This window comes from Theropithecus gelada, chromosome 5 (genome assembly GCF_003255815.1).
Source record: "Theropithecus gelada isolate Dixy chromosome 5, Tgel_1.0, whole genome shotgun sequence".
NCBI lineage: Eukaryota > Metazoa > Chordata > Mammalia > Primates > Cercopithecidae > Theropithecus > Theropithecus gelada.
Window position 1 is genome coordinate 143,197,455 of NC_037672.1, and position 22,595 is coordinate 143,220,049.

The 22,595-nt window shown below is 43.5% G+C and overlaps 1 protein-coding gene across 1 annotated transcript; it reads left to right on the forward strand.

Moving 5' to 3' along the window:
* The first annotated feature begins 4,468 nt into the window (after nt 1–4,468).
* Nucleotides 4,469–22,225, forward strand: REELD1 (reeler domain containing 1). Its single transcript, XM_025386627.1, has 8 exons — nt 4,469–4,625; nt 5,015–5,137; nt 6,906–7,124; nt 12,299–12,521; nt 14,377–14,540; nt 18,147–18,459; nt 18,965–19,028; nt 19,849–22,225. The coding sequence occupies exons 3-8, from the start codon at nt 6,917–6,919 to the stop codon at nt 20,455–20,457; spliced, it is 1,581 nt and encodes a 526-aa protein (XP_025242412.1). The 5' UTR covers nt 4,469–4,625; nt 5,015–5,137; nt 6,906–6,916; the 3' UTR covers nt 20,458–22,225.
* Nucleotides 22,226–22,595: the final 370 nt, after the last annotated feature.

The window sequence follows — 22,595 nt, forward strand, 5'->3', positions numbered from 1 at the left end:
CTTTCCAAGGTCACATAACTAGTTTGCTGTCTGACTTCAGAGCTCTTTCTTCTGTACCTTGCTACCTCACCCCAAGTAAAATGTTAGCTCCTAGGGAGAGGATCCTGCCAATACTTTATCAGCAGACTCTCTTGCAAGTTGCTTTACAAATAGTAAGAATTCAAATGCTATTAATTAGCTTTAAAATCCTGTTTGAATGTACTGTTCTTGAACAGGGATGATGAAGGAGAGGATTATTGGGTAGAATAAAAGCACTAGGCCAGGCACAGTGGCTCACACCTGTAATGCCAAGACTTCAGGAGGCAGAAGCAGAAGAATTGCTTGAGCCCAACCAGGAGTTTGAGACTAGCCTAAGCAATGTGGTGAAACTCCATCTCTACAAAAAATATAGAAATTAGCCAGGAGTGGTGGCATGTGCCTATAGTCCCAGCTACTCAGGAGGCTGAGGCTAGAGGATCACCTGAGCCTGGGAGTTGAGGCTGCAGTGAGATGTGATTGCACCATTGCACTCCAGCCTGGATGACCTTGTCTCAAAAGAAAAAAAAAAAGGCACTCAACTTTTTTTTTTTTCAATGACAGAAAGTGCACAGTAGCATGGAGGATGACACAAAAGTCAGCAGACCTGCTAAACCTATGTGAATGACCATTGACTCCTCACTTTCATGTAGAGTTTAAAGAGAATCATGAGTATTTTTCTCTTACATGGATTATCCCAGCACTCCGGAAATCTTTAGGTATTTTAAAAACATCTATCTAAACATTAAAATGCTCATCACAATGATGATACTGGAATAGCAGATTACTACGTAAAAACACCAGTCAATCTCACCAGGAAGTCATTACCAAGGTAGGAGAAACGTTTGGATAGGAAAGGCTGTTCATGAGTTACCAAAGCCATGATCTTCATCTCCAAGATCTTTGAAAATGAAGAAAATGTCCACTTGTCTGCTGGAGTGAAGGAGCAGGAAACAGGACTAGAATAGTGAGCTCAACAGATTACTCCTTCATTTGCAAACTTTTCCAAGGCAGACTCTTAAACCAAGAGTGAGTGTGGGATGGCATCAATGCAGGTTATAATTATGTGCTAGACTTTAATGCATTCCATCTCAAGATGTTTTAAGAGTAGCTCATTCTTATGCCTTTATAACTAAAATAAAACCTTAAAAATATGTATCGTTTTCTTGCTGGAAGAAATTGAAGAGATTATTTAATTCAAACCTTTTTATTTTATACCTGAGGCAACCCAGAGAAGTTAAGTGATTTACCGAAGGACACAGAGTATCTGATTTATAACCATAAAACCCACCCCAAGACTTTCCCTTGGTATGACATTAATATAACTGTTCTACTCAGGGCCAGGGGATGTTAATGTAACAGATTCAGTCACGTTAATATATCAAGTCCAGCCAAATTGCAAGTGTTAGATGACCTCAAGCAGATTCACAAAAGAAATTTTTAAAAAAAGCAAAAAGCAAACAAAACACAGTATTTTCTTGCTTTCCGGGTGCACACAGCTGGGTCTCCTTCTTGTGGGCCGGGATTGGAGGCCAACTCACTGCTCTCTCGGGCTTTGGGCTTAGCTCATGGTCTTGCTCACAGCCACGCTCTCTCACCGCCTCATCTCCGTGGTGGGCACCAACCCTGTCTGTGGCTCAGCCAGCTTTCTCTTTCCCCACACAAAACAGGTGTTGAGCCCTTCCTTTGTCTCACACCCCATACTAAGTGCCAACTGCTTATTATTTATTACCTCATTGAAACTTCACCAGCACTTCGGGATGCAGGTACAGGAACTGCAGTTATCCTCATTTTGTAGAGTATGTTACAAAGCTATTCTACGGCAAAACTGTAGGGAAAAACCTTACCTATCACTGCCTGAATGCTGTGGGAACTTTTGGCAAGTTACAGAAACACTGTGACTCAGTTTCCTTATCAATAAAATGAGATAATAATAGTGCAGACCTCATTGTGTTGCTGTGTCGATGAGGTAATTTGCCAACTAGCTGACTAGAATAGTGTGTGGTACTATGCAAGCACTGTATAAATATGCTGTTATGTTTAGTTACCATCCTATCCCCTCAGTGCTTCTTACACATCCTGCACGTGTACAATATGGCCCTCAGATCTGAGCCCACACCACAACCTGTGGCTCAACCACCTTCCTTCATATAGATATGGTAGCAGCTTACTACATGTGGCTCCTGAGCACTAGAGATGGGTCTAGTCTGAATTGAGATGTGCTGTAAGTGTAAAATACCACTGGATATCAAAGACTCACTGTGAAAAAAGAATGCAAAATATCTTTTTTTATATGCTGATTGCATGTGAAATGTTTTCAATATATTGAATTGACTGAATTTATTATTAAAGCAAATGTCATTTGTTCCTTTTCATGTTTTTTAAAAATAAGGCTAGTCCAGTTTTTTTTGTTGTTTGTTTTAGAGATAGGGTCTCACTCTGTCACCCAGGCTGGAGCGCAATGGCGCAATCCCAGCTCACTGCAACCTCCATCTCCCAGGTTCAAGCAATTTTCTTGCCTTAGCCTCCCGACTAGCTAGAACTACAGGCACGTGCCACCATGCCTAGCTAATTTTTGTATTTTTTGGTAGAGACGGGGTTTCACCATGTTGGCCAGACTGGTCTTGAACCCCTGACCTCAGGTGATCTGCCCGTCTCAGCCTCCCAAAGTGCTGAGATTACAGGCATGAGCCACTCTGCCCGGACTAGAAAATTTTAAATTGCTTGTGTGACTTGCATTCTATTTCTGTTGACCAGCGCTGGATTAGAGTAGCCTTCTATGTGTTCTCGGTCAGATTCCCAGGGAGAGTTTCTGGCTCAGCCCTGAGTCAGCAGAGCCCTCCTCTGTGATGAGTACCCACCCTGGTACAATCAGCTTTGTGGGGAGAGTGGCATAAGATGGGGTGCTGGCTCAGCAGAGGCTGTGGGTGTGGTGGGCAGGATAAGGCCATGTCTAAGATAAGGTGTCCTCCTGTTTTCAACAAGAAATATTACATGAGCAAATGGCAGGATTATTTATTGAGCCACATAGGTGCACTCTCTCTACCTTTGCACTCCCCTCCTCATTCTAATTGGTAGTTGGGCCTTTTGAGAATCCCTGTATCCGGGGAGTTTGTGGTTCAGGGCCAAAGCAGAGGTGTTGGAGATTACCCCTGTATCTGTGGTAGGTGGATTATGCCAAGTGGCCCAAGGTAAAGGGGTGAGGTTTAATAAAAAGGAGAAGAGGGACACTTTTGTCTCTAAGACTGAGACAGGAGCAGAGGGGAGTGGAGAAGAGGTTAGCCACTTTCCTGCTAGGGGCAGAGATCTGTGTCAGGACCCAGTGGAGGGAGTGGGAAGAACCTCAGCAGGGGAAGGCCACAGGGTGCACCTGGCAGGCTGAGCTCTCAGCACCCAGGCCACAGCCTTGCTGAAGACCTGAGCCTGTTTTTTGCATAGAAGCCTTCCAACTAACAGTCTTCAAGTGACCACATGGGCTCTGAAAACTATCATAACAGCAGCCATGGAAGGAATGTACCCTAATTTTCTAGACCTCCCAGAATTTCTCATGACTCAGTGGGAGATTGAGATTTCCTCCATCCTAGTGGGATAGAGGCTTAGAGAAACCAGATTGAATTTGTTTTATTTTGTTCTGGGTGTGGGGAATACTGGAGTCCTAGGCCAAGGAAGCCCACCTTCCCTTGGTGTTTGTAGGATAGATAGTCTCATCTACACTTGCAACGAAAGGCTTAGCAACCTGGTCCCTAAGCCAGTGCCTTGCCTATTCAATCACTCATATCTTTAGGCTTTTCTGAGTGGAGACAAGGCCTAACAGTCAGGACATTGCTCTCTCTGCAGCCCCCTACTCCACATCACCCAGGACTATCAATCCTAGGATTCTCTCAGACACCTTGCATTCAAACAGCCACCAAATCCTACCTCCACCTGATCTCCTGAGTCCATTCCTCTTTCTTAATCTTCACTGTTGATGTTGCAAGCTTCTAGGTGATGCTGGTGTTGCACTCTGGGGACCACACTTTGAGGACCACTGATCTATAGGCTCTGTGGTATTATCAGGTGTCTCAGCAGATTCTTAGATGCATGCAAATGTGAACTCCAGCTTTCAGGCAGTTGATACAGGAGGTGCCTATGCCATGTGTTATTTTTTTGTACCAAACGTTGCTCTTGGGCTAACATATCAATTCTACTTCACCAAGAGTAACTTCAGTCCACACTGACTCAAGAAACCAAGAATGCCGAGACGCATTTCATTCAAACATTCTCCCCTTGGCAGGGAGATCAAGATGGAGGCATCTGGCTTCTGCCAAGGATGTCAGTGTTAGTCCTATGCAAAACCAGTTCCGGTTCTTTCTTGTTCTTTACATAGGTTTGAACAATGATGCGACTGTAAACCGTGTGTGTGTGTGCGCGTGTGCGCTAATACGATTTAGGCTGGATTTGGACACTGAGGGACAGTTCCTGGAGATGCTGAGGATTAGTGGTAACAGCTGTTACTCTCCCCATTAGAGGAAAAACTGAAAGGAGAAGAAAATGCTTTTGTGTAAGGGATGTGTTTGCAACTCTGAGGGAGGCAGCCATTCTATCAAGCCTGAAGAAAAGTGTGTTCCTAGGTAAGTGGATGTTTTCTTTTTATTTATTTATTTTTGTAGAGACGGGGTCTCCCTATGATGCACAGGCTGGTTTTGAACTTCTGGCTTCAAGTGATCTTCCTGCCTCACCCTCCCAAAATGCTGGGATTACAGGTGTGAGCCACTGTGCTCAGCTCCAAGTGGATGTTCTTCAGCGTTCAGGTAGACAAGATGCTGGTGGGAAAGAGGACACGGTGAAACCTAAGGCAGGAGGGTGGGAGGTGGGGCTGTGGCTGCAGTCTGCGAGACGAGGCACTCACTCCCCTTCCCTTGTAGGCACCTGTGTCTGATCTGCCTTTGGAAAGTAGACCACTTGCCATCAGCAAGGGCTTGAGGAGCATTTTCATTTCATTTCTTTCTCTTCTTTTCAGAGACAGGGTCTTGCTCTGTGCCCAGGCCGGAGTGTAGTGATGTGATTATAGCTCACTGCAGCCTCAACCTCCTGGATTCAAGTGATCCTCCTGCCTCAGCCTCCCGAGCAGCTGGAACTAGAGGTGCGCACCACCATGCCCAGCATTCGAGGGGCATTTTCTATGTGGCCCTTGTGAAAGAAAATGAGAAGGGCCCTGAGCCCCCTTGACTGAGAAAATGCTTTTACAGTTCATCTTCATTATCTCCTAATGTGTCTGAGAAGCCCTAGCAATGGTTTCCTGTAGTATGGAGATGTGTGACTTTGGTGCTTCATAGAAAACAAACTTAGAAAAGAAAGGCATTGTCTGAAGGACTCTTAAATCTAAGAAATTTGAGGTATAGATCATATTCCTGTCTTCTTTTAGCTTGTGAATGTAAAAGGTGGTTGTGTGTGAAGAGACAATAGGAGTGGAGGATACTTGATTATTTGGTTTATGGATTATTTCCTTAGTCTATGGTTTTGATAGCTAGTTTCACTACATTTTCGGGATTTAATTTTTACCTTTTAAAACCAGCTGACTACAGGGGAGGGCCTTTTTTTTTTTTTTTTTTTTTTCCTTGCATTGCTCCTTAGGTCAAAATATTAGCCAAACTTCTAAAATGCCTGTGTACAGAACTATAAAAAAACAAAACAAAACAGAAACAACTGGTTTTGTTGTTGTTGTTGTTTTTGGAAATGGAGTCTTGCTCTGTTGCCCAGACTGGAGTGCAATGGCACGATCTCAGCTCACTGCAACCTCCGTCTCCCAGGTTCAAGCAATTCTCCTGCCTCAGCCTCCCGAGTAGCTGTGGCTATAGGCACATGCCACCACGCCCAGCTAGTTTTTTGTATTTTAGTAGAGACAGGGTTTCACCTTATTGCCCAGGCTGGTCTTGAACTCCTGTGCTCAGGCAGTCCACCCGCCTCGGCCTTCCAAAGTGCTAGGATTACAGGCGTGAACCACCACACCCGGCCTAAAACAGCACTGTTAAAAAATGCCTGTGATAATCCTAAATATTTATGTAGGCATTCATCTGCCTTGTTTGCTATCTCTCATTTTATTTTTGTCAACTTCTTTTACATTGCCAAATTTTAATTCTTCCTCTTGATGGGAATTAGAGGTAGTAAACAAAAGTAAAATTTACTCTATAAATGCTATTTTATTGAATCATTGTGTTCTATTCCTCAGCCAACATTTTTATCAGTATGTTTAAGAAGGTATAGAATAAATTGAGTATTTCTTTCTCTGCTCATCTTCTTTCTCTGCTCATCTTCTAGGATATAGCTAAAAACAGCCAAAGAAAGGACAAAGAGATATCAAAGCATTGCCAACTTAACAGTCACCTCTAAATAATTGATAGTTGGTAGATGTTTTGTAGCACTTAGCTTGGTAATTTTCAGTTGTAACAGAGATAAGACGCTCAGCCAAGCCACCCCATGCCGTGCCTCCTGACCATAGTGGTATATTGGGTGTCTACTTCAGCAATAATGTATCAGAGCTTACGCTGCCCTTGGGTACCAGTCAGCATGTAAGGAGCTCACGCTAGGATGCAAACATTTTCTGGTTTTATTTCTTTGACTCCATAATTAAAGCCTCTCTTTTGAACAACAATAACATAAAAGCAGTCTGGTCTTACGAGAAAATTATAAGAATAGAAGTTTTTAAAAAGGTGTTTGGAAATGAAACACTTCCTTTAGCCTGGCATTTCTTTTTGATCTTGGCCTTGAGCATTAGCAATCCTGGGAGGCTGCACTAAAAGCATCTCGGGTACAGAGGCAGTGTGGGGTTCAGGTTAGTCACATCCCAAGAAGACTTTATGTCATTTTCCTCAGTAGCATCTGGACTGAAGCTGCTGTTTGTCGTGATACAGGAGAGGGCAGGATGAGGATGCGGGCTGCCCTCGTGGGCTGGGCTTATACCACCCTCTGCCTGGTTTCCTGCTCATCTGCCTTTTCCCATGGTGCCAGCACGGTGGCCTGTGAGGACATGCAGCCCAAGCACATTCAAGCCCAGCCTCAGCACCAGGACACCCACCACATCACCATCCACACCCGCAGGTCTTCCTATGCACCAGGTGACAAGATTCCAGGTATGTACCGGAGAGGCTTTGAGAGACTCTGAGGAGCCCCAGAGCCCCCATGGATCTTCCAGTTTGTGTTTGTCCCAGTGAGAAGCTTCCTGGACTAAATTTGACTTAATCCTTTTTTTTTTTTTTTTTTTTTTGTAGAGATGGAGTCTCACTATGTTGCCCAGGCTGGTCTGGAACTCCTGGGCTCAAGTGGTCCTCCCACCTCAGGCTCCCAAGAAGATGGGACTACAGGCACATGCCACTGTGCCATGCTAATTTTTTATATTTTTTTTTTTTAGAGACAGAGTCTTGGTATGTTGCCCAGTCTGGTCTCGAACTCCTGGGCTCAAGTGAACCTCCTGATTCAGCCTCCCAAAGTGCTGGGATTGTAGCGTGGCTTAATCTTAAGAAGCAATTATCAGCTTAAAAATAAGCATAAAATATTTGTGTCATAAAAGCCACATAACTAAACTCTGCATTGATTATGATCTGTATAAGAAGGCACAAATATCATTATTATAGAAAATTATTTTGTCCTTATAATAAGATATAAATGTATCTTATTACGGACACAAATATAGTTACTCTCAACAACCTTCATGTATCACCTATGGGTGTGAAATATACTTTTTTCTCATAATTTAAAACTAAAATTCATCCATCAACAGACACTTTGGTGAGAAGATGGATATTTTCATTTGCTTGACTCTAGTAACCATTTCACTATGTGTAAGTATATCAAAACATCATGTTGTACACTTTAAATATATACAATTTGATATTTTTTTAAATTAAAATATTAGGGGATGAAAAAATCATTTCCTGCTCTTTTAGTTTAGGTGCCTATAAAAGCAGGGAAAGAACATAAGCGCAGGTGGTTTATGTGAGAGATCATCCCAGGAAACACAGGTGAGGAAGAGGGAAAGGGAGCTGGGCAAGAGGAGACGATAATCAAGGGCGTGCAACTGAGCAGGTCGCTGCTGTGGGCACCCGAGGTGCATTCCGGTGGGGACCCTCTGAGAAGCCATGTGAAACGCCTCTGAATCATCTCTCAGGAGGATGCAGGGGCAGGGCACTTATCAGTTTTGGGTTGTCCTCCCAGGGGTGTTTCTACTTCCATGCCCACCTCCCCCTCCCCAAACTCACACACACTCTCCAGAGTCCATAGCTTACCTTGGACCAAGCTTGGAAGTGGCAGTGAGGGACAACAGAGGAGGAAGCTACAGATGCTTCAGATGCCACTAAGTGTAGGCAGAAAACTATGCACCCAAGGCGAGCTCCATCAGCAACTTTTGCCCTAAACCCCTCTTGATTTTTACTGATTCTTTTGACGGGAACTAAAGGTGACAAACAAAAATGAAATTTACTCTATAAATATTGTTTTATCCATTCGTTTCATTCTGTTGAGAAGTGTGAAAAAACATGGGTGAATAGTACATGAGTTGAACATCAATATACTCCCCAATATACTGAATTAAGGCTATTGTAACAGAGCTTCCCAAACTTTGTCGCATCATGACACAGAAAGCGAGTGTGTATGTAGCACCCCGGGGCAAATGCAAGAGGTTCCCCAAGGAAGGCCACTTCTTTGGGGTCTCCAACCACCCTAGTATGCATCCAGCCCCTCCCAGCATGAAGGGATTAGTATGTCAGTGTCCTAGTGTTCTGTGGCTAGGGGAATAACAATGGTAAGAATCAAAACACTATGTCAGCTAGGCTTGGTGGCTCATGCCTGTAATCCCAGCACTTTGGGAGGCCAAGGTGGGTGGATCACTTGAGCTCAGGAGTTTGAGACCAGCCTGGGCAACATGGCAAAACCCCATCTCTACAAAAAAAAAAAATACAGAAATTAGCCAGGCATGGTGGCTTGCACCCTGTGGTCCCAGCTATGCTAGAGGCTGAGGTGGGAGGATTGCTTGAGCCTGGGAGGCAGAGGTTGCAGTGAACTGAGATAGTACAACTGCACTCCAGCCTGGGTGACAGTGACAAAGTGAGACTCTGTCTCAAAAACAAATAAACAAACAAAACCCAAAACCAAAAAATGCTATGTCAGGGAGAAAAATCTGTGGAAATAACTACAAATATTGTGATCCCTAAATTCTGAAGGTATCCTGAGGGAAACATAATTGGATTGTAACTGGAACCAAGACAGCATATGTAATAAATAACTTAAGGGAGCGCCTCATGGATTCAGTGAGAGTCAGCTGTTACTCACTTACGTTGTAAGTATACTGTTTTCTTACTGAGATCTGTGAGTCCTTGAAGGTAAGGGCCATGATATCCTGCTCATAGATATATACTCAACACCTAGCATAGTGCCTGGTGTTCAATAGTTCTAAATATTTGTTCAAATGTTTATTAATAAAAGTTCAAATGTGTGGAAAATGAAACAATCCTAGAGACCAAGCTGCATTTAGCAAATTTATAAAGGTCTGACCCTGGTTTTAGCCACTCATTCCCTTGAACATGAGTGGCTAATTTTTTAAAAAAAATTTTAAATAGCTTAAAGATACTACATGCTTTAAAAATGTTAAAATAGTATCAAAAAGTAGAAAATTAGAAGTACTTTTCCTTCTCTTGCTCTGAACACTCAATTTGATTCTCCAGAGGTAACTCTTGTTAAGTTTCTTGCATGTCTTTTCAGAAGTTTTCCATGCATATAAGCATATGTGAGTGAGATCTCAAATTAATATAATCTTAAGCAGACACAAATTAAATGTCTGTGTAATGTTTATATTTTTTTTACCTAACAATCAGATTGATATCTTTTATTGGATACAGAGCTTGGTTTTTTTTTTTTTTTTTGAGACAGAGTCTCGCTCTGTCCCCTAGGCTGGAGTGCAGTGGCGCCATCTCAGCTCACTGCAAGCTCCGCCTCCCAGGTTCATGCCATTCTCCTGCCTCAGCCTCCCCAGTAGCTGGCACTACAGGTGCCTGCCACCACACCTGGCTAATGTTTTTTTTTTGTATTTTTAGTAGAGATGGGATTTCAACGTGTTAGCCAGGGTGGTCTTGATCTCCTGACCTCATGATCCGCCCGCCTCGGCCTCCTAAAGTGCTGGGATTACAGGCATGAGCTACCGTGCCCAGCCACAGAGCTTGCTTTTAATGATTTCATGACAGTCCATTGTCTAGAGGTCACATGATTGATTTAACCAGTTTCTTATTTACGGGAATTTACTTTTTAAATTTTTTTTCATAAACAGTTTTGATGGACATCTTTATTCATATGTCTCTGCTCATCATATGCATCGGGATTGTTTTAGCTGCAAGTATCAGAAAAAATGATTAACGGAAACTTGACGACTAAAAACATTTAATTTTCTCTCTTAAGTCTGGAGGCACAGTTTCTGTATTGGGTGAAGCCATTCAATACATCATCGAGATCCTAAGATTTTTCCATTTTCCTGCCGTCATCAGTGAGTTGGGTTTTCATTCCTTTGACGTCGCACAGTCTCAGGATGAGTGCCGTGATTTTAGGCCTCGCACTGGGATGACAGCTGGAATAAAGGCCTTACGTGAAAAGATTGATCCTTAGACATTAGCTGTTCTCTCAGCAGATTTGGCCTCATTGGCCAGAATTCTGTCTGGTGAAGGGGAACAGAATCACCAACACTGGTTTCAGTCTAATCACGGTTCATCCCCTGGAGAAAAGGAGAAACCTAACTTCCCTGAAGACAGGTGGTCTTCACTTGCCACATGAATGTAGCATCTGGGTTCTGTTAGCAGAACCATCTGTTCTGCTAGCAGGGAATAAGCAGACAATCGCTGTTGAGTATTGGACATCAGTGTTTGCCATATTTATTTGTTCAAGTTTGTCAGTGGGGAAGATTCTTAGCTGCAAAATTTCTAGATCAAAGAGTAATGATTTTTGGAGGGCATTTCTTTTATTGTGTTTATATACATATAAACTTTACCATTATAGCTGTATACAGCTCAGTGGCATCAAGTGCATTCACAATGTTGTACAGCCATCATCACTATCCATTTCCAGAACTTTTCCATCATCCCAGATGGACACTCTGTACTGGCCATCCTTCCCTGTGCCCAGCCTCAGCCAACTTTAAATCTTCTTTCTGTCTCTGTCAATCCGACTGCTCTGGGTGCCTCACAGAAGCGGAATCATGCAATATTTGTCATCTTCGTTCTGGCTTATTTTACTGTGTTTTCAGGGCTAACTGATAAGGTAGCATGTATCAGAGGGGTACTTGCATTTTAAATGTGGAAGATGTTGTCAGGTTATACCACAAAAAGTTGGATGGTTTATAGTCCCAGCACTAGTGAATGAATGTCCTAGTTTTTCCATAGTCTTATCAAGACTGTTTACAACCACACATTTTAACATTTGCTAATATGAAAGGTGTAAAATAGCATCTCATTTATAATTGCTTTTAAAACATTACTGAGCAGCCAGGTGTGGTGGCTCATGCCTGTAAGCCCAGCACTTTGGGAGGCTGGGGAGGGCAGATCACGAGGTCAAGAGATCGAGACCATCCTGGCCAACATGATGAAACCCCCGTCTCTACTAAAAATACAAAAATTATCTGGGCGTGGTGGCGCATGCCTGTACTCCCAGCTACTTGAGAGGCTGAGGCAGGAGAATCACTTGAACCTGGGAGACAGAGGTTGTAGTGACCTGGGATCGCGCCACTGCACTGCAGCCTGGCGATAGAGCGAGACTCTGTCTCAAAAAAAAAAAAAGAATTATTACTAAGCTTGTTTTATTTTCTGTTTGTATCCTTTCATTATTTTGAGGGAGTCATCTTTTTATGGATTCACCATGACTCTGATTATTTGTCTGCTGTATGTCTTACAAATACTTTTCTTTGGAAAATAATTTTTTTAATCATCTGTCCTAAGTTCACCTAAACTCATATTTTAAAAAAATATAGCACACTTTACTCATCTTTTCCTTTATGGCAGCTGGGTTTTGCTCAGAGAGGTATTTCTAAATCCAGTATTTATAAAAAGAAAAAAATGTTTCTAGTTATATTTTATTTCATTTTCGCATACCTTTGATCCAAATGGAATTTATTTTGGTGTGAAATAGGACTTCAACTTCTCCCCCCTACCCCAGTGAATTGTTCACTTTTTAGGGGTTAATCTTAAGCTTTTAGTTTTGAAAAAACCTGCATAAAAGCACCAAATGGAACTAAGTCACACATGTTCATGTTGAATGGGTGTTTTTGTTGCAGTGACGGTGAGAAGCAGTCGTGATTTCATGGGATTTCTCCTTCAGGCTCGAAGAGTGTCTGATCATCAAGTCGCTGGGACTTTTGTTTTCATTCCTCCTCATTCCAAACTGATGACTTGTTTTCAAGAGGCTGATGCAGTCACCCATTCTGACAAGTCCCTGAAGAGAAACCTGTCGTTCCTGTGGAAGGCCCCTGCCCAGCCTGTGGGGGATATTAAGTTCCTGTAAGAGAGTGAAGTGCTGTTTCTTAGAAACTGAGCCTTTAACTTTGAAGAGAGGGGAGCTTCTCTTTGCCCTGCCTTCATATTCCCTTTCCCCCTCCTTATGTGGCCACCTTATAGCAAGGACAGGGTCACGGATGCTGCCTCAACTGGAGAGCCTATGCAGAGGGGAACTAAAAAAATGTTGCCCCCAAACTCACCCCTTCAGCACTATCCATATTATCTCCCTGCCTCCCCAAGCACAGGCAAATCTTGGCCAACCTCTCCAGGAATTTCTGACCAGAGGACAGAAGGGCTGGCGGTGGGAAGGCAGGAGAGAGCCAAGAAAGAGACAGGCAGATGGACAAATGGACACGTCCCTGGGCCCAGGAAAAGCCTCTTGAGGCTCTATGCCTTGGCTTGTTGTCTATAAATGGGCATAACCACAGCACCTCCCTCAGAGGGTTGTGTATGGATGAGAGAGCCTATGTTTGCTCAGAACAGTTCCTGGCAACAGTAAGCACTTCAGAAGCATCATTACTACTCAGAATGAGGTGCTTGTTTTGTCATTCTTTTCAGACACTTGCATTTACCACGAAAGATAGTTTTTTTCTTTCAGGAAAGGGTGTGTGTTTCTGTTTCTTTTCCCCACACCCTCCTAAATATGAAGGAGAGTGCGTCTGCAGGCAGAGGTCATCCAGGGCACGTGCTTACCTCCAGGACTCCCCTCTGCTCTGGGGAGCAGTGGGAGAGGAGGTTGGTGGCCCCAGCCTGTGGTGTCCCTTCTCCCCCACTTCCTGGTGGCACAGGGCAGCAGACAGGACAGTAAGAAGGGAAACACATGTCTTAGGATTTTTCCTCTTTGGAAGGCCCAGGGCCCGCTTACCCGTGGGTATGCCCAGCTTCTGCCCTTGGCTTTGGTTCTTATGCAGTACAGAGGGTGTCTGACACTTGAAGTCCTTAAATCTGTACAGTCACCTTTTTTTCTCAAAGCACTTCCATTCCTATTTTTGGATTTACCATCATAGATGCTGCATGCCGCATAGCAAGTAGTGTAGAAGCTATGATCTCCATTTGACAGAACAAAACGAGCTAAGTCACTTGATGAGATGCCTGTCCTAAGTCGCCCTGTGATCTCCCACCTCTGGGAACCCTCGCGCACGATAACGTCCGCCAAGTCTGGAAACCGCATGTTGGGGGCCTGAACTATGACTCTCACTGAGTCTCGAGCCTCTGGGTGACCTCGGCCAAATTAATCGCCTTGTTATGACTGCCTCCTGAATACTTAAAGTGGGAAAAATGATGCTTGCCAATAATCCTTCCTTTACTGAAATATTTGGAAGAACAAATGGCATAATGTTTGTGAAACTGATTTTTTACTGAAGAATTATTTTTCAAAAAATTATTTAGAATATTAAGGATTTGTCTCTAATTTCCAATAGAATCTACAATGACAATAGACATGTACAATTATACAACAGAATTATGAAATCTTCAAATCATGATGTAATAACAGTATATCAGGAATGGCTAATAATAACTTTGACAATAAAACCTTTTGTTGGAGTCTAAACAGTTTAAGGAGAAACTTTTTAGTTAAAATGAGATTTTTATTGACTATTTATTTAAGAAGACCATTGATTTTTTCATATCCTCTCTCATTCTAATTATTTGCAACTGTGGGGTTTTTGTTTTTGAAAAGAATGAAGTCACTTTTCATTCTTGAAGTAATAACATAATCTCTCTCTCATTCTTCTATTTATTTAGTTTTGTTCCTGTTTATCTGTTAGTGTGTTCTCTCTTTTCTATGAGGCTGGCCTGAGTTATTATTTAAAGGAAACTAAATCCGTGAACCACTCTGCTCTTTCTCTTTCCACAGTTTATCAGTAGTCCAGTCATATTTCGTTTACTGGGCAAGGATTGAATCATCTGTTGTGTCCCAACAGACACATAGCAGCGCACATTCTGATGACCGCATGGAGCCCAGATTACTGATGCCAACCCTTCACCAGAGGCTGGGTGATGTTGAAGGAGCTGCCCCAGGTACAGCTTGTCATTGTATTTGCCAGGCTGGTTGTCATCATTATTTTTACAGTTATCTATTTTCACTTAAAAGTTACTACTGCCAGTTTCCTGTCCCTGCAAAACAAGTAATAAACACCTGCCGTGGCCAACTGCAGCAGTTCCTGGGGATGTGATAACGCAGCAGTGAGAGGGAGGGAACGCTTGCAGTTGCTTTGTTTGTTGCAGCAAACACACTTTGTCTGGCTCAACCTAACACATTAAGTCAGGCCCCGGGGTGGACAGTGAGAGCTGTGCTGCAATACCAAAAAACAGCATACACCTCTTCCCCCACATTTACTAGTCCTCACAATATTTCCACTGTTTTCCTTAGTCCCCTGAAGCTACACAGGGAGCACAAAAAAGAAATGAGCTTTTCTTCGTCTTTTCTCATAAAAACGCATCCAGTTTTCATTGTTAACTTTTCACGGTAGGTAGATGGCTCTTTGCAACCTGGGTTGGAGAACAGAATCAGGAATCACTGTTTCAATGGGAAGGGATTTTTCCTTGCTCACTACATGGCTTTATATTCCATTAGTCCATGAACTCCTGAAAAAAAGAAAAGAAAAGAAACAAAACAAAGGAAAACCTCTAGCCAGCTAGAGGCTGTTTGACCTACCTGAAAATCCCTGGTGGCATGGCACTCCTTTTTATTGCTTATTTCTAGTTAAGTTCTATGAACGCAAGCACTCATAAAAGCATCCAGGCACATGCACACAAGACTCTACCCTTAATCCATTCGTTCTCCTCTTCCTTTATTCTTTCCTTTATTCTTTGCTAATATGTTAAGGCCAGAATCCAGTCAGAATCCCTGCCTCTTCTCAGTCGAGCAGACCCAGGTACAGAAACAGTGGGGACCACCCTCCATTCTCTGTCTTTGCCCCAAAACCTTTGTCTTCTCCCATTACCCAGCACAACTCCTCCAACCCTCCCACCAAGACACTCCTAAAAGCAGAGTAAAGATCTCAGAGCCTGAGAGTGTGGCCTGGAGAAGACCCTGCACCCCTGACATATGTTTGAAATCTCATGTTTTATTTTATGAGTGATGCAAATGTCATGTTTTAATCCCAAGTATAACCACGTTTGTTTGGACATGAATATGAATAAAACTGAAGTTTCAGGAAGAAGTGTCATGTGGAGCCTTGGGCCTTTCCATGCCTGACTCTGCTGGAAACCTTGTCCGCTAGGGGCCACAGCTTCCAGCCCAAGCAGTTTACAGGGTAACCTCCTCATTACATTGCCCACATTCCTCTCCTTCTGGCCCCGGCCTGTCTTCCCCATTCATTCCAGTACCCAAACCCTAGTGATTCCCAAAGGAAAAAGAAACGTGTATGTATGCATGTGCATGCATGTGTGTATGTGTGTGCATGTGTGTGTGTGTGTGTATGTATCCTGGGAAGTTTATCTTTGTACAGTTAAGAAATCTATTCACCTTATTTCATCTAATAAAGTGAAATAGATTTCTTAACTGTACAAAGGATTCAGTAGGCAAGTATAAATTATAAATTTTCAAAATTGGGGAAGTAGTATATTGTATATCTGAAACTTATCTCCCAATAGACCAAGACACTTTGGGTCCTCCTCCACCCCATTAGGTATGGTCTACTTTTATATTTCAGTCCCTTCCCTTCTGACACTTCCTCAAACTGGACTGTTCCACATGACAGTTCTCTGCATCTTTCAAGGTACAGTTCAAATATCTCCTTTGTGAAACTTTTCCTGATATTTCCTGGTAGGCAAGTGCCTTAGTCTATTCCAGCTGCTATAACAAAACATCCTAGACTGAATAATTTATAAACAATAGAAACATATTGCCTACATTCTGGAGGTTGGGAAGTCCAAGATGAAGGCACCAACAGATTAAGTGTCTGGTGAGGGAGGGATGATCTGTGCCTCAACAATGGCACGTTCTTGCTGTGTCTTCACATGGTGGAAGGGGTGAACAAGCTCCCTCAGTCCCCTTTTATAAGGCCACTAATCCCATTCATGAGGGCTCCACCCTCATGACTTAAGTACCTGCTAAAAACCCCACCTCTTTACACTATTGCATTGGGAGTTTGATTTCAACATGTGAATTTTGAGGGGGACACATTAAGACCATAGTGGCAAGTATAATTGCTTCCTTAGCTCTGGTATTAATTGATTAATTAATTCATTAATTAATTTTGAGACACAGTCTCTCTCTGTTACCCAGGCTGGAGTACAGTGGTGCGGTCTCAGCTCACTGCAACCTCCACCTCCAGGGTTCAAATGATTCTCCTGCCTCAGCCTCCCAAGTAGCTTGGAATTACAGGCATGCGCCACTGCATCCTGCTAACTTTGGTATTTTTAGTAGAGAGACACAGTTTCCCCATGTTGACCAGGCTGGTCTTGAACTCCTGACCTTAGGTGATCTACTTGCCATGGCCTGCCAAAGTGCTGGGATAACAGGCGTGAGCGCCCGGCCTCTTGTATTAATTTAGGTAGTTTGACATGTAAGGGTGTCTCTTCCCAGTTTTGAGTTCAGGGACACCAGTTACAAGTCTGCATTATGTTTGCATCTCCAACAACTCTAACAATGCCCAGCACACAGTGGGTCTGCAGGAAATATCCAAATGCTCTTAGAGTTCACGAAGGAATTTGAAACTATCAGTTTGCCATGTTTTGTATGTCTGGGCTAGGCTGCTTTGTTCTTCACTTCAACATTTGTGAGTGTTAAAAACATTGGAGCAAAGGGGTACCTCCTTCACCCCCATGAAAGAACCTGGAGCCCTTGCCAGAGAAACTTCTGCCAACACTGTTTTGGTCAATGCCATCATGCCATCCTCATCATCATTGTGGTAAACCCTCTGTGCATGTTGCCTGTGCCTGTGTGCCAGGCACCTGCTTCAGGCTTCCCCATTAATGAGTTCGTGTCAACCCCTCAGCAATTCTATGCTGGCCTCGTTTTGCAAATGAAGAAACTAATGCTCTGGGAGGACTTCCCCAAAGCCAGGAATTAGTGGAGGACTGAACCCAGATAAGAGTCTGACTCTACAACCTGCACTTGCTTGCTTGCTGCTCCGTGTGAAGCTCTTTCCCATGCTCTGGGCTGTCAGGTTAGCCAGTCACAAATGGGAAATGAGATGGTGGAGGGAAGTGGAGGGCAGTGATCTCGTCTCTGCTCATAGCAGATGTTCAAGTTATTATCACCAGGGAAAGAAACTTTGAGTGTTAATAATAGGGCAAGAAAGATCTAGGGCTTTGAAAAGTCTGATTTGTGGGATTCCACTCTTTTTTCTAGCTAGAAGCAGTTTTTGGTAGAGGTGAAATAAATACGGTGGTCACAGTGCATTCTGTGTTCCCTGAATGGTGGCTGTTAAGAAGGTACAAGCCCAGACAGGCCAGGGACTCACTCTCTAAAAAGATATAAGCCCTTGCGTGGTCAGGGGCTTGTGTGATCAGGCAGGTCATCTGTATGCTGACACTTTTAAGTGCCTTACACTTAATGGTCTCTCCTTGAGGAACATTAGAGTCACTGCTGTTTACCCCCGATCATAGCTGTTTGTACCAATCGATACGGGGAAAATGCTCTCACTCTCTCTGCACTGTCTTTGGGCCTCTGCTTAGCTCCCAGGGCCCCCATCACTCTTCCACAGAAGCACACACATGCCTTTGCTGTTGCCCTTCCTGGAGCTGCAGAGGAGGACAACCTAGATCCTGTTCCTGCCAGTATTTGGGTGACAAAGTTTCCTGTGGATGCAGAGACTCTGTCCCAACCATCTTCACACACAGCCACTGAAGGCAGCATCGACCAGCAACTCAGCATGGACAGCAATCCGACTCTAGAGCCGTCCCTGGAGGTCCACAGGCTGGAGAGGCTCGTGGCCCTCAAGAGAGTCTCCTCAGAGAGCTTTGCTTCCAGACTTAGCATCCATCACAGGTAAGGGTGATGGGTGAGCCATTCAGGACAGGTGATGGGACTAGGCTGAACACTGGAGTGCATCATTTGCAGTCTGACAAAGAATATCTCAGCCATATTTATTAAGTGTGTGAAAAACCCAGGATGTAACAGGGCCACTGGTCTGAAGGACTGGGTATGATAATTACCCAGGAAAATTATTCTCTTGGATGGGGTGAGATCTCTGAGATGCTGTTATAAATAAAACAAAACTTTAAAAGTGACTTTTTATATTTTAAATATATTTATAATAACAATATATAAATGTATATTTTATATAAAATAATAAGCGATAGCATTTGGTGAGTTCTTTGCCGCCATTCTCACTTATCTCTCCCCTTCCTCTTCTCTGTGGTTCCCAACTCCAAACTCAGAAGTTTTTCAAGTGGATCTGATGCCATCTGCATACACAACAATGGTAGGAAACACTGCTTTTTGGTCCAAAACTTAATGACCTGTTTTTCAGCCCTTCCATTCTTCCCTTTAGATCTCAGGATGATCCCAGCTTTGATTCACTGGAAACTTGCCTATCCTCAGTTGGGGGTGAACAGGTAAGAACCTAAACTGTGAAGAGGGCTTGCGACTGATGTTTTGATCCTAGACTGGCCAGTTTCAGGCTGGAAAATCAGAGCTACTAGACTGATTGATAGATAAAGTCAGAGAGAAGAAGGCAAAGTATAATATACACACAGTGTCTTTCTACTAATCAATACCTTTCCATTATATGCAGTGTCTCTGAAGTGATCGGCAATTGTAGAAATTGATGTTTTAGTGATTTGTCTTCTCACGTAGCCATAGTTAATAATTACTCTCTTCTCTCCTCCTCCATCCCTCCTTCATAACATTGACCTCAAAGCACCATGTATGGTCCCAGAAGTTAGATCAATGGGCAATATAAAATATAAATGCCCACTGATTTACTATTTCTTTGAAGTCTTGGAAGGAACACAAAATAAAACATGGTATAATATTCTTACTTACATTTATCAGAACCTACAGTGAGGTTAAATGGTCCCTCTTGCATGGGTCCTATCATAAAAAGACACACTAGAAGCTTTCAGCCATAGAAGATGATGCAATCACCCATTGATATTTTGGTTTGGAAGCCTCTTAAAGGATCCTTAGCTTGTTCTTGTAACTGGCTTCCTTGTTCTCTGTGGGGTTTCCATTAGCTACCCCATCCCCATCAATAACAAGTGCATTTGTATCTAGTTGGGCATTTTACTTTGAGCTCCTTTAGTAGCAAGAAAGAGATTGGGTTTTCAGCTGCCGCCTGGGAGTCTTTAAGGAACCCCAGTTAGTTACAAAGTTCAGTGGCAGCTTAGGAGGAAGACCAGTACCTTTGACTCTTTTTTTCCTTTGTTTTTCTAGGACAAGATGAAGGCCTCTAACAGGACCGTGACACAGCCTCCTCTGTACACCGTCCAGCTTACCCATCCCCGGCGCCTCTGGTCCTCTGAAACTTTCACAGGGAATGGGGCAGGGGCAAGCAACCCAACCGCTGTCCTCCAGACCTCTGGTACTTCTGGGCTACCTGCTACTGGTGACCAGTCAGAGGCATCCAGGGCCTCTGCCAGCTTCTTACTTCAGTCAAAGCACGAGGAGCTCAGAGCAGGGAAGGGAGATGGAGAGGGTGGAGTGGGATACCCTCAGCAGACCAACTCACGGCCTGACGCTGGGCTAGAGGGGGCCCAGGCCCCTCTGGGGATCCAGCTCAGAACTCCCCAGCTGGGAGTTCTGCTTTGCCTGTCAGCCATCCTGGGCATGGCCCTGGCTGCTGGCCTTCGCTACCTGTACACCCAGTATTGCCACCAGCAGACAGAAGTGTCCTTCGGCGAGCCCGCTTCGGATGCTGTTGCCAGGAGCGACAGTGGTGAGACTGTGCACATCAGGAAGATTGGGGAGAACAGTTTTGTTTTGGTTCAAGCAGAGTACAACTGGATCACTCCTTCTGTGGGTAGCAAGAAAACAGTCCTCTGAGAAGACCATCACCCCAGACCTCTCAGTGGCCCTCCTTGGGCCCTGGAGAGTGTCCCAGACAGAGCAGACCTAATGAGAATACCTGATGAGGACAGGGACTCATTGTGCCTCTGTCAATGTGCAGTTCATGGAGGAAGCCGGGAGAGGACAGTTTCATCAACAGAGGGAGTTATTTCTGAGCTTTGTTGTCTTAACATCTGTAATTGAGCTTCCTTTTTTCTTTTTGCAATTAGACGTTCTGTTTGAAGACTTAAACTCAACACAATGAATATTGTATAACCCGCTCATTAACTAGACCCCTGTGGCCGCTAAGCTTCCTCTGTTGCCTTAAGGAAGCCATAGAAATAGAAATGCTGTCCCTCCTTAGTGTCTCAGCCTCATCTCTTCTAACTCTTTGGGGAAAAGAGTAATGTTAGGTTGTGTCTCCTGCAAGAAAAAGAACTGCAGCTCTCACTTTGCCTTCCTAAACCACCCCCAAATAAGTTTTCTTTTCAAAACTAGAATTCAACAACTTGCTAGAGTTCTGATTTGGATGGCTAGGTGAATGCAAGGGTGTTTGGTCTTCTGGGCAACTCAGCAGCCTGGCAAATCGCTATGGAAATTGATCCAAAGTCAGGAAAGTTTTTGAGAGCTTGATTGAACACATCTTTAGGAAAACATATACATGCAACACAAGGCCATAAACACCAGAGTGGGGTAAGCAAGCCTTTTCATCAGGTGTAAATGGATCTGAGACCTCCCATCCATTTACACTTGATGGAAAGATTCGTGTATTCCAGCAGCTAGCAGACATATTGCCTTTTGCCAGAGGTCAGGCTGAAAAACGTTGTTATACCAGCACAGTTTGAAGAACAGTCTTTACTTGTCTTTTCAGGGAATATCAGGCAGAAAGCTTCATGGACGAAGGTCATCTATCTGATCTCATAACCTTATGAAGATTGCTTTGATTTAACAGTGGCTCCACAGATACTATCTGAGGTCAAAACAACAGATCTGAATGTAACTCTTAAATATGCTCACCTAATATAGCACATTGGAATTAGCTGCCTTTTCAGAGTGAAACCTGTTATAGAGTCACCATTCATTTTAATGCAGAAACAAAAATCACTACAAATTCGGAAAGGATATTTGTTTATTGAACACCTAATTCATACAGGAACTGTGCTAAGAAATTTGCATATATCTTCACATTTAACCCTCACAAAAATTTAATGAGGAATAACTGCAGTAACTTTCCAAGGAGAATGAGGCTTTCCTTACATCTCAATTTAACAATTTTTAAAAATTGGGTGTTCAGGAAATAGACAGCTCCTGCTTTTTCCACACCTCCCTTTAGCTTGTTGGTCATCAATTCCAAGACTGTCTCCTCCTGGATTCTGGGCTAGATAGCTCTGTTCCCTGGCTTCAGTCATTAGATGCATGGAGACCTAGGTAATTTGTGCATTCACAAATGAAAGTGTTCTAGGAATGCTGTGGAAAGAAAGAAATGTACTGTACTCTAATAAGGCCACAGATATCCCTTCTGCATGCCTAGGGATGCCCTCTAAAAGATGTCCTCCCCGAGAAGCAAACAAGGGACCCCATTAGCGGAGAGCTGTCATCTGGCCACATCACATCAGAGCCAGATGCATCATGTTTGCAACATTTTTTAGATCTTTTCTGTCTAAGAGAGAATTTTCCTATGTAAACAGACTGTTTCGCTTATCTGTTGATGTGAACAGATTACTTTCAAGCTTAGTAGTTGAAAATAAAATCACCACCACCACCATTTATCATCTTTCACGATTCTGGGGTTGCCTGGGCTCAGCTGGTCAGTTCTTCTGCTTTTGATGTTATTGAATGGGATGGGACAGCCTAGTTGACTCCCTCACATGGCTTGCAGTTGGTGTTGGCTGCCAGCTAAGGGCCCAAATGGGGCTGCTGAAGAATGTGGGAAGCAATATGGTTCTGTTCTTTGTGTCTTCTTATGCCATATGGTGGCTGAGTTCCAAGAGGAAGTGTGCCAAGCACACAAAACCAAAGACTGCATGTCTCTTAAGACCTAACCTTGGAAGTGGTCATAGTGAGTCACAGGACCAACTCTCATTATTCAAAAGGAAAGGCAATAGATTTCACTTTTTGATGGGAGAAGTGACAGA